Source organism: Quercus lobata, chromosome 8, assembly GCF_001633185.2.
Source record: "Quercus lobata isolate SW786 chromosome 8, ValleyOak3.0 Primary Assembly, whole genome shotgun sequence".
Classification (NCBI taxonomy): Eukaryota; Viridiplantae; Streptophyta; class Magnoliopsida; order Fagales; family Fagaceae; genus Quercus; species Quercus lobata.
This window is the reverse complement of record NC_044911.1, coordinates 61,684,616-61,699,578: the sequence shown is the minus strand read 5'-3', so window position 1 is coordinate 61,699,578 and position 14,963 is coordinate 61,684,616. Positions and strand designations below refer to the sequence as shown.

Sequence of the window (14,963 nt, the reverse complement as noted above, 5' to 3'; positions counted from 1 at the left end):
GTAAAGGTTTTTTTTTTTTTTTTTTTTTTTTTTTTTTTTTTTTTAATTAAAGAAAAATGTGAGTTAAGTACTTAAGTGTACATTTTTTTCCCCAATACCTAAAATATTAGAGTTATGCTAGTGTAAGGACTCAATTCGTGACAACCCCAAAATGATGTTGGGTTCGTACGTTAGAAGGCCCAAACAATAAAATTTGTAGAGCGTGGGTTTGAAAGGCTAGGCCTTGGTCACCGAACGGTGGTTAGTCATAGTGTTCATACAAATTTAAACCGTGTTCGCTCGAGGAGTCTTTCTCCTCGATACGGTCTGGGAGGCTCTGGTTCTTGGCCTTTTTTCCCAGCCCCTATTCTGGACTGCTTACTTTTCCTTTTATACTAACCCTTACCCCTCCCTCCAACGTCCACGTGTAGGTTCGACTTTCCAGGACTAATACTTGTCCCATCAGCCCATACCCAAAGTGGTTGGGGGTGATTGTAAAAGCTGAAGAGCATGGTCCTGTCAAGTGCAGAGTATTCAATGGCAGTAATGGCAGCTTTCCCTTTGTCCTTTGTCGCCATACTGTTCAGAGATTCTTTTTCTATCAACGCAGATATTTTAAGTTTTTCCCAAAACTGTTCCTATACCGTCTTTGCCCTTTCTTTTAGGTGGGCCTCGGGGATGCCGAGGACAAAGTCATCCTCGGTTATGTCTCAAGGTTACTTGGACTTTTATTATATGTTCTCGGCTATATCCCTCCTCGGTTCGGGCCTTGGATTCCAATGTAAAAGTGGGCCAGGGCCACAAATTATTGGGCCCCACAATAGCCCCTCAAAATCCTGCTGTCCAACCTCTTGGTCGGGAAGGAGGGTTTTGGTGATGTCGGGCCAGTATCATGGCTTGCCCAACTTTGTCCTTCATTAATGTCGGTGTTTCTTCATCTGCCTAGAAAATGCGCCGGGTTACGAGACATTATTTTAGATTTACTCACAATGCGCTCATGCCGTTTCCGTGTACGAGGCACGTCTTTAATAACTTCCCTTTACGAGGCCAATCAGATCTGACGGTTATAGATGGCATTGGGGAGTTGAGTGGACACTATCTCGTTTGTAGCTCTTCTTGGAAATCTGTACGGATTAAATGCCATTGAACTTACCTTCCATATAAGAAGCAAGGTAAGAGGGTACTTCCTTTACATAGAGACCCTTTAACTTTTCTAAAGCCTTAAATCTCAAGCTGGGCTCAAGGTTTTCCTTATCAGCGCAATCAAACCTTAGAGTGTGATATGTCTGAGGTAAAAGCGGGAGTGAAGGAACCACACCCTCTCCAGAAGCACCATGTCCCTCCGAAGCTTCGGTTAGGACAGGGTAGGCAGAAACTCAAGATATTTTTCACCTTCCTTTAGCCAAAATTCGAAGCAGGTGTTAATCGCATCAAATTTTTGGTGCAACTGAGCTGGGGTTGCTCATCATCAGTACCATCCGCTCTCTTTCGAGTATAGCTAATATGGTACCAACGTGATAGGAGTCAGGGTTGACGCAGGGATTAAGTATCCCTGCTTCTTCCTCTCTTTCTTCACTGGTGCCTACTTTTGCCTCCCCTTCTTCTTCTTTCCCATCACCGGATCCATCCTAGTGCTTTTACTTCTTCCTCTTCTTCTCCTCATCCATCAAAGGGGTCACCCTCTCATACACGCTTGCAACTGGAGCAGAGTTTAGAAAGATTCGTCGTTTCATTGTGTACTTTCTTTTTATTTTCGCTTTTGTAATTAGCTTCCTGTATAGGCTTGTTTAAACCCCTCATTGTACGCTGTACTACTTCTTTATATTAATAAAAGTTGACGTTATTTTATTCTATGTATTCTTTCTTTTCTGCAATAGTTATGCTATGAATGAATGTGCTATTATATGATTTTTTTTTAATCATTCTGAACGATACTTAAGGCCGAAACCCCTGTTAAGAAAAAGATATCTTTATGAGCTTATTGAAACTATTCGGCACAATAATGCCGCCCTAAAAAAAAAAAGATACCTAGGGCCGAGGCCCTTATTAAGGAAAAGATATTATTCCGAGTTTATTGAAACTATCCGGCACAATAATGCCGACCTGAAAAGATGATCTTTAGGGCCGAGACCCTTGTTTAAGAAAAAGATATTATTCCGAGCTTATTGAAATTATCCGGCACAATAATGCCGACCTAGAAAAGGTTACATACCTAAGACTAACTAAGATGACAGCTGAATGCTCGGTACTGTGTAGGAGGTAATCATCCGAGGAGGGGTAACCCAAAATGAGCTGCCCATGCGGGTCGCCAAGTACGAGGGTGCTTTGCCACCTTCTTAATATCCTTCCTAGCCTTAGCCATTTTTGGCATCCGGTCCGAGGATCGAAGTACGATCGTATTGAACTTAAACACTCGTTTGCATCAGTTCCCTTAAAACTAAGGATTCGAGGACAGGTCGGGATCTTCATTCCGTCTAGGACTTAATCCGACTTTTAGTATATAATCATCCCGTAGGTCTGAGTAATCTAGAATTCTCCTTAAGTGGTTGATTTCTCCATAGGTTTAAGTCCGAAGACCATGCAATACCTTAGTTCTGTCCAAAACTTAGTTTTTTAAGAAGTTGGTTTCCCCATAGGTTTGAGTCTGAGGATCATGCAACACCTTGATTCTGTCCAAAACTTAATTCTTTAAGTAGTTGGTTTCCCCATAGGTTTGAGTCCGAGGACCATGCAATACCTTGATTCTGTCCAAAACTTAGTTTTTTAAGTCGTTGGTTTCCCCATAGGTTTAAGTCCGAGGACCATGCAATACCTTGGTTCTGTCCAAAACTTAGTTTTTTAAGTAGTTGGTTTCCCCATAGGTTTGAGTCCGATGACCATGTAATACCTTGGTTCTGTCCAAAACTTAATTCTTTAAGTAGTTGATTTCTCCATAGGTTTAAGTCCGAGGACCATGCAATACCTTGGTTTTGTCCAAAACTTAGTTTTTTAAGTAGTTAGTTTCCCCAAAGGTTTGAGTCCGAGGACCATGCAATACCTTGGTTCTGTCCAAAACTTAATTCTTTAAGTAGTTGGTTTCCCCATAGGTTTGAGTCCGAGGACCATGCAATACCTTGGTTCTGTCCAAAACTTAGTTTTTAAGTAGTTGGTTTCCCCATAGGTTTGAGTCCGAGGACCATGCAATACCTTGGTTCTGTCCAAAACTTAATTCTTTAAGTAGTTGGTTTCCCATAGGTTTGAGTCCGAGGACCATGCAATACCTTGGTTCTGTCCAAAACTTAGTTCTTTAAGTTGTTGGTTTCCCCATAGGTTTGAGTCCGAGGACCATGCAATACCTTGGTTCTGTCCAAAACTTAGTTCTTTAAGTAGTTGGTTTCCCCATAGGTTTGAGTCCGAGGACCATGCAATACCTTGGTTCTGTCCAAAACTTAATTCTTTAAGTAGTTGGTTTCCTCATAGGTTTGAGTCCGAGGACTATGCAATACCTTGGTTCTGTCCAAAACTTAGTTTTTTAAGTAGTTGGTTTCCCCATAGGTTTGAGTCCGAGGACCATGCAATACCTTGGTTCTGTCCAAAATTTAGTTTTTTAAATAGTTGGTTTCCCCATAGGTTTGAGTCCGAGGATCATGCAATACCTTGGTTTTGTCCAAAACTTAATTCTTTAAGTAGTTGGTTTCCCTATAGGTTTGAGTCCGAGGACCATGCAATACCTTGGTTCTGTCCAAAACTTAATTCTTTAAGTTTTGGGAGATTAGCCCCTCGGCTAAGGTATGGGACATTGGTTTGGGGGGATTAGCCCTTCGGCCAAGCCCCTAGAACCATCCGCTCTACTGGCGCTTCGAAGCGTAGCCCCTAATGGAAAAACGTAACCCCTAATGAAACTTTATGTTAGGACACTACAACGGGCTATTGGAAGTGATGGGGAGGGGGGGACTTTCTCGACGCACCGCCTGTGCCAACACACAAGCCTTTCCCACAGACGGCGCCAATTGTAAGGACTCAATTCGTGACGACCCCAAAATGATGTTGGGTTCGTACATTAGAAGGCCCAAACAATAAAATTTGTAAAGCGTGGGTTTGAAAGGTTAGGCCTTGGTCACTGAACGGTGGTTAGTCATAGTGTTCATACAAATTTAAACCGTGTTCGCTCGAGGAGTCTTTCTCCTCGATTTGGTCTGAGAGGCTCTGGTTCTTGGCCTTTTTTCCCAGCCCCTCTTCTGGACTGCTTACTTTTCCTTTTATACTAACCTTTACCCCTCCCTCCAACGTCCACATGTAGGTTCGACTTTCCAGGACTGATACTTGTCCCATCAGCCTATACCCAAAGTGGGTGGAGGTGGTTGTAAAAGCTGAAGAGCATGGTCCTGTCAGGTGCAGAGTATTCAATGGCAGTAATGACAGCTTTCCCTTTGTCCTTTGTCGCCATACTGTCCAGGGATTCTTTTTCTATCAACGCAGATATTTTAGATTTTTCCCAAAACTGTTCCTATACCGTCCTTACCCTTTCTTTCAGGTGGGCATCGGGGATGCCGAGGACAAAGTCATCATCGGCTATGTCTCAAGGTTACTTGGACTTTTATTATATGTTCTCGGCTATATCCCTCCTCGGCTCGGGCCTTGGATCCCAATGTAAAAGTGGGCCAGGGCCACAAATTATTGGGCCCCACAGCTAGTATATTACAAGTTTTATTATGTAACTTCTATAAATTGACATGTTACTAATCACATGAAATAATTCAATACTCATTTATTCTTTTGTTGAAGTGTCACATCATTGCCACACCAGTTTGTAAGTATTTTGTAATAAAATTTATAGTAAGTTTAGCATTTTCTCCCCCAAAAAAAAAAAGAATTAATAGAAATGCAACCTTGTAAGGACATGATTTTTAACGACCCAAGGGTGGGCTCATATGTAAAAGGGGTCCAAACAATACGATTTGTAGAGAGTGGGCTTTGGAAGGCTGAACCTTGGTCGTTGGACGACGGTTTGGTCGAGATTTTCATGGAAGCCCATACAAAGGTAAGTTTGGCCTGCATGGCTAAGCTTTACACGGATGTGGTGAGAAGATCTTTCTCCTCGGAATTAGTCCGAGGAGCGTCTTGCCCTCACCGTCCGTCCTTCTTTCTTATGAGTTCTTTCTCCCCTCCTCCTTTTTCTCTGGTTCCTCTAGAAAAGAGTCCCCCCTTGTCAATGCCCCGAGCTTCCCTTTTATACTAGTATTTCCTTCCCATTCTTCACCCACGTGTCCGTTTCTCCTTGTTCTGGGTGGTTACTTGTCTTATCAATCCTCACGTCAGAGTGGTTTGGGAAAGCTGGATAGCAGGATATAAGTATGGGTTTGTCAGGCGCTGGGCTCCACATTAAGGTGATGGCAGCCTTCTCTCATGTGCTGTTCATGTGCTGAATTTGTCCTTTTCTTCCAACGTTTCTGTGGGATGTTGGACGTAAAGTCGTCCTCGGCCACATTCTTGGGCCTTCAAGGAGTTTCCCTTTCCGCGTCCTTAACAGTAGGGCTCCTCGGCTCCTCGGCTTGGGCTTTGGGCCCTTAATACAAAGTGGGCTGGGACCGCAAATATTCGGGCCCCACAAACCTAATTTCTATTAAGTGAATAAAAAATGGTAAAGCTAATACAAATTTTACAATAAAAATCTTACAAACAAATGTGACAGTAATATGATCGGTGTTACTTAAACAGTATAATAAATGAATGTTTGAATAACTTTCTTTTCTTTATTGGTGATATGCTAATTTGTAAAACCTATATATAGTAAGTATCATTAGCTTACTTTGGGTTAATTATCCATATTATTAAGTATGAATTAGTAATAAATTTGAAAAAAAAAAAAACTAAATATTATTTAAGTGATATTTAGATATAAAAGGCCCCTTTAAAATTTTTGTCTTAGGCCTCAAATTATCTTGGCCGGCTTGTTACTAAGACAAGAAAATTTAAACTCCAAGGAAGAATTACTTCAATTTCTAGATGACATACAGAATGATAGTATTTATTGCACACTCCACCAAAACAACAACAAATAAAAAAAACATAAATTTAAAGTTTTAAGTTCAATACTTTTTGTTGATTAAACACAATCGAGTTGAAGTGATCTCTAATACATTATTTAACTAGAGTACAATTACAAAAATGTCTAATATTTGTAGTTATAGATTGGAATTATAAACAGCGGATACTAGATACACACTACCAATGTGGGATAAACATCTTGGTTTAAAATATAAATATTACTATTTTCGCGTGCATTTTAATAAGTATTACTGTTTGCTTAAAAAAAAAAAAAAAAAGGTTGAAGCGATCTCCAATTCTCCACGTAAGTCAAGTCGACAACAATTATATAACAATCATAGTGGGGCAACGTACATATCAAGTTAGGACCCATAGATTCCTAACCTTATATTTTCGCGAATCACGTGCGTTCTGATAAGTATTACATTTTGCTTATGCTTAAAAAAAAAAAAAAAAAAAAAAAATTGAAGTGATCTCCAATTCTCCACCATGTAAGTCAAGTCAACAACAATTATATAACAATCATAGTAGGGCCACGTACAAGCCAAGTTAGGACCCACAGTTCCCTAACCCCACCGTGCGTATCTGATGGTATGCCGTCTCAGCCACAGCTGATACATCACCGTGTGAAACGAATCCAACGGCTGTGGCAGCTCGTTCCACACAAAGTGTTGACTCGCTTTTACGCCCAGTCCCTTCATTTGCTCATACCGTTTGCCCCCCGTGTCACCCAACGCACGCTTCAGCTCCTTGGCCCCACCGTTGTTATTCACGAACACCACGATCTCCTGCCACCTCAGCACGTCCATGAACGGCAGGTCCTGAATCGGACGGTCAGTAATCACCACTGGCACGCACCCAAAACTCAAGGCCTCACCTATTCCCGAAACGTCGCCTCCATATTCAAACAAACAAAATTTACTGCTCGCTAGTCTCATCGTATAAGTCAGCTGATCTGACGGCTCAGATTCTATCAGAAAGTTGGGATCGTTGACCAACTCATTTATCAAGCTTGACTCTTTCAGTTTTACTTGTCTGAAATAACCGAGAAACTTCGTGGTTTTGTTATCCGGCGCGTGAGGCGCGTGGGAGGTTGAAACTGGAGGTAGAGCTATGTCTTTGTGAGGGACAAACTTGCCCTGAGAGGCAGGGAAGCAACTGATCTGGACCGAGTTTTTCTTCAACTCGACGAGATTTCGGTCCGATTCGTAGCCCAAACCGGCACACGAGAGGTAGAAATGGTCGGCGCCGAGAGTTCGGTTCCAATATGGGAGCTCTTCTCTGTGGCGTTTGACGACACGCCCGATGGAGCGCATGGAGATAGTGGAGCGGAAAGGGACGAAGAAGAGGTGAGCTTCTTCGGGGTTTTGAGTGACGAAAGGGCAGTTTTGAAGAGACGAGTAGAAGAGTGATTCAGCTGGGGAGTTGAAAGTTAAGGCCTCGTTTGGTTTGTAGATGAAGATTTTGAAAGATTTGAGCATTTTTTGGTAATTGGGGAAGAGTGTGGTGGATGAGAGGTACGGTGAGGTGAGTGGTTTGGAGTAGATGGTGGTGGTAAGGGAGGTGAAGAGAGAGAGGCAGAGGAAGAGGAGGAGGACGGAGAAGTAGGTGGTGGACATTTTTTGAATGATCAAACAAACAAAACCTTAAGGCTAGTTTGATTGAATATTCAGCCTTTGAGATCAAGTTGAGACGGTTGACTTGGAAGACGGAACAAAGAGGAGTTTTAAGAGGTTGAAGACTAAGGTGCGGTTTGGATTGGACTGGAACTGCGTTTATGTTTTCTATGTTTTTTTTTTTTTTTTAGCCCACATTTGTTGATGTTTTCATGATGAACAGGGTATTTATATACTATTTATGGACCTATAAATTTCACTTTTTAACAATTTTTTTATTAAAAATAGATCTTACGATACTATTCATACATTTAAAAATTATTTTACTATAATATTTTTAATTTTTAATTTTTAATTTTAATAAAATAAATTTTATCCAGACTCTAAATTAGAAAATGGCTTCAAGAACCTTGATCTTAATACTTGTTAGAAGACAATGATTTGTTGGCTTAAACTTTTGTCTTTTTTTCCATTTTTTGGTTTTTTTCATGTCTCACGTTGAAAAGAGTAATATTCCTTTTAGCAAAGAAGAAGTTAAATAATTTGAGCGAAGCTAACAAATAGTCTGGGTGGTGTAGTTGGTTATCACGCTAGTCTCACACACTAGAGGTCCCCGGTTCGAACCCGGGCTCAGACATTAATTTATCCAAAATTTATTTTTTGTCCCCTCAATTAAATATATGCTTTAACCAAACAAAGCATAAGCCTTTTAAACCATTCATGTATTATTAAGGCTTCTGAGTGCATTTTTAAACCAAAAGTAATAACTCTTGGGGTGGATAGAGAATGTATGTTGTTGTTGTTCCTTTGTTACCTGAAAGGTTAGCTTCCTTTATTATTATTATTGTATTTTTTTTTTATATGATATACTACTTTTTGCAAATAAAGGGCCCGTTTGGTAAGAGATTTTTAATAACGTTGTTATTATTTTATGAAAATACATGTGAGTGAAAAAATATGTGAAAATACTTGTAATGTTGGATGTATTATTAAGGCTTATGAGTGCATTTTAAACCAAAAGTAATAACTCTTGGGGTAGATAGAGAATGTATGTTGTTGTTGTTCCTTTGTTACTTGAAAGGTTAGCTTCCTTTGTTATTATTATTGTATTTTTTTTTTATATGATATACTATTTTTTACAAAGAAAGGGCCCGTTTGGTAAGATATTTTTAATAACGTTGTTATTATTTTATGGAAATACATGTGAGTGAAAAAGTATGTGAAAATACTTGTAATGTTGTTTAAACACTGCAAGCTGTTGTTTAAACAATGGTACCAAACACTCCCAAAGTTTTGGTTGTCCTCCAATCATTGGTGCTGATAATTCTCAGACAAGCTTGTAGTTACTACCATTGCCCTTATGTAAATCCATACTAGGATTGGTTACTGTGGGGATCAAAAACTAACAAAACTAGGAATACTAAAGGTATCCACGAGATGATGTTCAATTGACAGACACAACATATTTATACAAAAGAGAAACAGGGTAAAACACTCCACAATGGGAAACTCAAACAATTGATTTGAAGAACACTCATATATTTTAGATGAAACTAATGTATTATAGTAGGAAAAACTCTATTTCTTGTGTTGTTACACTACATCAAATGGGTAGTTCTTTCTCTTTTTTGTTTCAAGTCTCTATTTTCCAACCCCTTTCTATTTGCTTGTCCCCTCCCCTTATATAGGTACATTTCCTACCCTTATCCCTACAACTGTCCTATCTCCAGCTGAATTTTCAAGGATATTTTCCTCTCCTTTATCGGTTTCCTCCCCTTCCTTATCTTGGAACATAGCTTTTGGGGGTGTTTGTACTGTTTAGGTTGTCTCATATGCATTAAATGTGGTAGAAGTTAGGTAGAAGTCCCCTTATTAATGCGGAGGTAAAGATCTCTATCCTTCTTACATGTTCTAGAAGATTTCCTATGGTTCTAGATGCCAGTTGTAAGCAAAATGTGGATCATCCGTGTACATCTCCTCGGATAAGACTTTGCTTCGTGTAATTTACTACCTACCTCACAGGAACGGTCTACGAGGATCCCTTTTCCCTCCTAGATGCTTGGGCTAGCATTATTCCACTCCACCAAATCCTGTAAGCTATTGGGCCATTCTGTGAGCATGTGGGTCTGGCCCATTCCACTCCATGTGGTCCAACAGGTATTTGGGCCTTAGGCTTGGGTGAAGACTTTTCCACTTCCCATAGTTACATTTCATGAACTTTGCCCAACCATTTTATGTGTTACCTTTCAGTGATATGGATTCTCATTTGCAGTCTCCGTTCTTCACGCAAACTTTAAAACGCCTAATTAATTTGGTGGCACACTTGAATATGTTCTATGTAAGGAATTTTGTGCACTTTGGTGCAAGTGAGCTATAAGCAGCCATGAAGTTGTGATCTTTTGATGTGAGAGAGCCTGTCTTTGTTTTGTTTTTATACAAAGTTTGACTGTGTTTGAAAGGGAAATGATATGTCTATAACATTTTCACAACATTTTTACAACAAATCTTAAGTGTCAGGTTGTTAAGTGTCAGGTTGATACTGGTTATTATTGTTGGGGCAAAAAAGTAATCTTAATATTAGGTTCAAATTTGAACCAATAACAACTAACCGCTTGTAATTTGTTATGAAAATGTTGTAAAAATGTTGTGGACATAGTATCTCTCTGTTTGAAAATATATTTTTTCAACTCATTAATTACATGATAAATTATAAGACAAAAAATGTGTATTATTTAAAGAAGTCACTTGATTCAAAAAAATCATGTGACTAAAACAATATATGGACGATTTTTTCATTATTACATAGTAATTAAGTTAGAGGGAGATAACTCAAAACATGTTTACCTAGTATAGCTTGTTCATTCTAATTACTCATGGTACTAAATTATTGAATAATTTTGTGAAGTATGCTTTGTCATTCTGTTTCCTATCCTTTTCTGCTTGCTCTCAGTCATGGGTGATTAGTATGGTAGTAGTCATTCCAACACTTTCTATTGGAATATGTGTTGGTGAATATATATTAGGTCCATATAGAACTTTTAGTGGTGATAAGTTGAGTGGGGTAATTTAATAATTTAAGGATTGAGATTGGAAGATCTTAGAGAAGTTATATCTCATATTCTTTTATATATATATATATATATATATATATATAGATAGAGAAGTATGCAATGAGTGGCAATAAACACTTCGAAGCTTAAGTTAGAGAAAATAGAAGTGGAAAAAGATTTCTCCTGTGAGTATTTTTGGTTCTCAGTTGTGTGCCTGTTAAATGTGACAACTCCATGTCCATTTTGCTAAACTACATGCTTTTCTCAATTGATTGGAGTCTCGCTGAGAAATAAGTTAGATCGCATTAAATCTTGAGTGGAAGGTCTATGTGGGTAGTGGGGGAGTAATTAATGCAATATTGATTGATTTGGTCTTCAGTCTAGCTTTTGAGGTTAATGATCTTTTTTTTGATGAATTTTGAGGTTAATGATCAGTCAAATCAATTTAGGGTGATTTACATTGTTCTTGTAAATGGTTGATAACCTAATACCAATCTTTCTAAGTGAAGTTACAGAGATGTCTGAGGACATATATCTCCCGCCCACATAACTCAAAATACACTAAAGGATGGGATCTCATAAGTGGTTGAATGGGTTTAGTCTCATTTATTGGTTATGAGAAAAAACCTTAATTAGCTACAAATAAGGTTTCGGAATCCATAATTTCATGATTGGTTTATTTGGAATTGGATTCTCAAAAAAATAAAAAATAAAAGCTTTTTTGGAATTGAAATCTATTTTATATAATTCTCGAAAAAGTAAAATAAAATAAGAAATCCAATAGTTTATAATGGGAAAATAAAATCTTCTGATATTTATACGGAGAAATAAAACATGATCAAGAACATATATACTAAATATTCTTACCAGAATTAGATTGTGATTTACGGTTGATACACTTTATTACGTGTAAAACTTCCATAACTGACACCTAACCCTAGATTTTTTTAGTTACTTGGCCTTCACGTACGGCTTCACCTATATAAACGAACCAACCCTATATGTATTAACCTAAAACTTTAGAAAGTCATTTTCTTACAACATTCTGCGTTCAAGTTTAAGGTTTTAGAAGAAAACCTTTTGTCTCCTGTTATAGCAAGCTTCTTTTCAATGGCTATCCCCGGATACATGGTTAGTCATTTTTTATCATTCATCCTTAGCCTTTTTGTTTGTGTGTTTTATATCTTTTTCTTAACATAATATGGTGCTTTTTATATTACGTTTTGCAGAGTTGTTCTCTGAAAGTTGATACCAAAGCTCCCGAGTGGCACAAGACATTGATCAAAGTATTGAAGAGTGTTAGAGGTTTTTTTTCAATTTGCTCTCTTTCACTTTTGATATGGCTAGGATTTTTTTTTCATTATGTGTTTTGGCCTAATGGGCTGTTTCTTATAATCTATTATTATTTTTCTTGTTAGGATTATCTTATGATGTTGATGTAGCAGAAGGGGTTGCACGTATTTGTGGTAAGGTAGATCCAAAAGTACTTTTGAAGAAGCTACGAAAAGCTGGGAAAAAGGCAGAACTCATTGAAGTTCATTCTGATGATGATCCCTATACCTATAGGAATAGCGATATGAATATGATGATGTATAACTATGACCATGGTTATGAGTCTTACCATGACTATCCTTCTTGTAATTATCAGAATTATGGAAGAGTGGAGCCTTTGCCTTTACATCAGTATCCTTATTACCCATCTAATTATCATGAGCCACGCTACTATGGGTCACGCATTGAGCCTTCACGCTATGAGCCTTGGGCACAGCACCCTTATTACCTGCAGTATGAGCCACCGGCACAATGCTTTCCACAGCCACCATCGCCAATGAAGATTCATCCATTCTATGATCCAGACTATTCATGCTCTATCATGTAAAATTTGTTAGAAAATATACCTTGCTAAGGACTTAGTGAAATACTAAGTTTATTTGAGTTAAATATTTTATTTTTCCTCCGATTTTTTGAGGAGGAATTAATGGATTTTGGTTTGGATTTCTTAGAGAAGTAAAGGTTTTGAATTTCAGACTTGGGATTTGTTATATTTATGATATGAAACTTTATTATTTGGGATAATCTATTTTTGATATCCTTTTATAATATGTGAATCATTTTTGTTTTTGTCCCCTTTAATTTGTTTTATCCATTTTTCATGAGGAACTTCATATTGTATAGTTTGGTTTATGCAGTGTAGTTTTTTTTTTGTACTCAGTTTACAATAATGCTTCGCTGCTTTTTTATTTTATCTAGTTTAGAACGGCTAAACTTTGTTGTTTGTCTCGTATTACTATGTTTAACCTATGCGAATTCTTATTTACCATTACGGCATCTTAAATGTGTGTGTTCAGTGATAATAGTATGATACAACCACTACAAATTTTATCACACAAATTTTATAAACGAATGTCAACTTTTAAATTTAAACAACAAGATAATTTAAAATTTTAGATTTTATATTATTAAAATGAATTCAATTTAATTCGTTGAAACTTCCATTTGTGATTTTTTTTTTTAATATTATAAATGAAGTATGCAATTATATGATTTAATTTAATTTAATTATGTAAGGTAGCACTTCAAGAAGTGTATTCAAATTTTACTTTTCTAACTTGGTTGGCTGTCATCAATTATTAATAAACTATGAGAAAGTCTTCGTATATTTCTGTTAGAAATAGAAACTTGCAGCGGAATATAAGTATCCAAACACATTTTGAATTCCAGTTTGTGTAACCCTCAAACTAAAAACGTTTCTCCGACGGTGTTGCACACTACTAGAGTGATGCAAACATAACCCACAACTTAAGAGCCTCACAACATTCTATAAACACTCTGTAAACACTATGAGAAACGTAGAATTTGTTCACTGTTTAATGGGTACCATTTTTGGTGTTTATATACACACCACTTCATTAATATTGAGTGGGATAGTGGATTTAGTGGGGTAGTGTAACGGTCCAATACTATTACTCCATAACTTCTAGATGTTACAATCTGAGGCAAATAGAGGGACATGCTCACATTGGGTGTCTGTCATGGCCCTATTATCCATCTCTCAATGTGTTTCTCAGTGTGTTCATACTGGCAAATAGGTTGTGCGACCGTCGAGCACACTTGAAAAACATATTTGGGAGCACTATACTAAATCTTATACCAAGACCAGCATAGCAACATCCCAAGTGTCTCGTTATGCCCTAGACATATATTAACACATCGAATCAAGCATCTCTAACCCCTTTTGAGTTTAATACTCAGACTTATGCTTGATCCGTCATAACTATCTAAATGTACTCACGATTATTTTGCTACCATAAGCACTATAACCTGTCGAATGAGCACAAATATAAGGATGTGTTACAAAATAGTCTTCCCTTTGCACTCATGTCCTTTAACTTTGGTTCAATCGCTTTCCCAGCAATGTTCCTTTAAACTGAATCCAACATGGCCATAGGTAACATGCCAAAGTAGCAAACATCAAAACCTCAGCTTCATGACATAGTCAAAAGTAACAAGGGCATAAGTAGGATCTTAATGAAAGATCCATGGGATTCACATGGTGAAGAAGCAGGGATTTATTCTCCCACCTTCGCTTTTGGTCAAGCAAGCACATGTAGTATGAAATACATGCTACAGTGGAGTTCTCTTAAGTAAGAGCGTATGTCTTAACTCAATACTTCGTACAAATCTTAGTCTAGTCGCTACTCAAGCGCCTAACTTGAGTCCTTTATTCGCTTGCCACCTCAGGCATCAAATAAGGTCTCGCATCTAGCTAACCACAGGCTACATGGATCATGGGCTATCCATGTACGGTCTAATCAAGATAAATATATTATAGACCTCATCTGAGTCCCAACTAAGACGACATCTGTTTGTGTCAACTATCTATATATGCTACATAAGCATTGAATGACACAATGTCTCATCTCTGCTCACTACTCAAGCACCAGAGGTGATCGCTCGTGTGAGTGAGCCGACCTAAACCTGCCGACATACCTTTCATACCATAGAACTCATCATATGGTATATGTGTGTGTAAACATATATATTATTAACTGAATAACATCATATGTATTTAAAACAAAATATCCCAAAAAGTACAATAAATGGTAACTAAAAACAACATATCATCATATTCTACATAGCCCTAAACTCCTAACATGAGCCTAAAAGACATCCATTCCTATAGGCTTTGTTAGTGGATTAGCAATCATGAGACTCGTAGAAATGTGTTTTAGAATCACTTCATTGTGAGCAACCATGTCTTGAATATAGTGATATCGTATATCAATTTGTT

At 37.8% G+C, this 14,963-nt stretch overlaps 2 protein-coding genes and 1 non-coding gene across 3 annotated transcripts; 2 read left to right on the top strand and 1 right to left on the bottom strand.

Moving 5' to 3' along the window:
• Positions 1-6,302: 6,302 nt before the first annotated feature.
• LOC115957817 (probable glycosyltransferase At5g20260) lies at positions 6,303-7,805 on the bottom strand. Its single transcript, XM_031076150.1, has one exon. It carries the CDS (start codon positions 7,623-7,625, stop codon positions 6,573-6,575), a length of 1,053 nt encoding a protein of 350 aa, XP_030932010.1. The 5' UTR covers positions 7,626-7,805; the 3' UTR covers positions 6,303-6,572.
• Positions 7,806-8,185: 380 nt separating this feature from the next.
• TRNAV-CAC lies at positions 8,186-8,259 on the top strand. The gene has a single exon. It is a non-coding gene; the product is annotated as a tRNA-Val (tRNA).
• A 3,523-nt stretch (positions 8,260-11,782) lies between these two features.
• LOC115957196 lies at positions 11,783-12,551 on the top strand. Its single transcript, XM_031075406.1, has 3 exons — positions 11,783-11,803; positions 11,902-11,977; positions 12,091-12,551. Exons 1-3 carry the CDS (start codon positions 11,783-11,785, stop codon positions 12,549-12,551), a joined length of 558 nt encoding a protein of 185 aa, XP_030931266.1.
• The last annotated feature ends 2,412 nt before the right edge of the window (positions 12,552-14,963 follow it).

Coding starts and splice junctions, on each gene's coding strand:
- LOC115957196 (XM_031075406.1), top strand. CDS start 11,783: ATGGCTATCCCCGGATACATG. Junction 11,804..11,901: donor TGGCTATCCCCGGATACATG/GTTAGTCATTTT, acceptor TACGTTTTGCAG/AGTTGTTCTCTGAAAGTTGA. Junction 11,978..12,090: donor AGTATTGAAGAGTGTTAGAG/GTTTTTTTTCAA, acceptor TTTTCTTGTTAG/GATTATCTTATGATGTTGAT.
- LOC115957817 (XM_031076150.1), bottom strand. CDS start 7,625: ATGTCCACCACCTACTTCTCCGTCCTCCTCCTCTTCCTCTGCCTCTCT.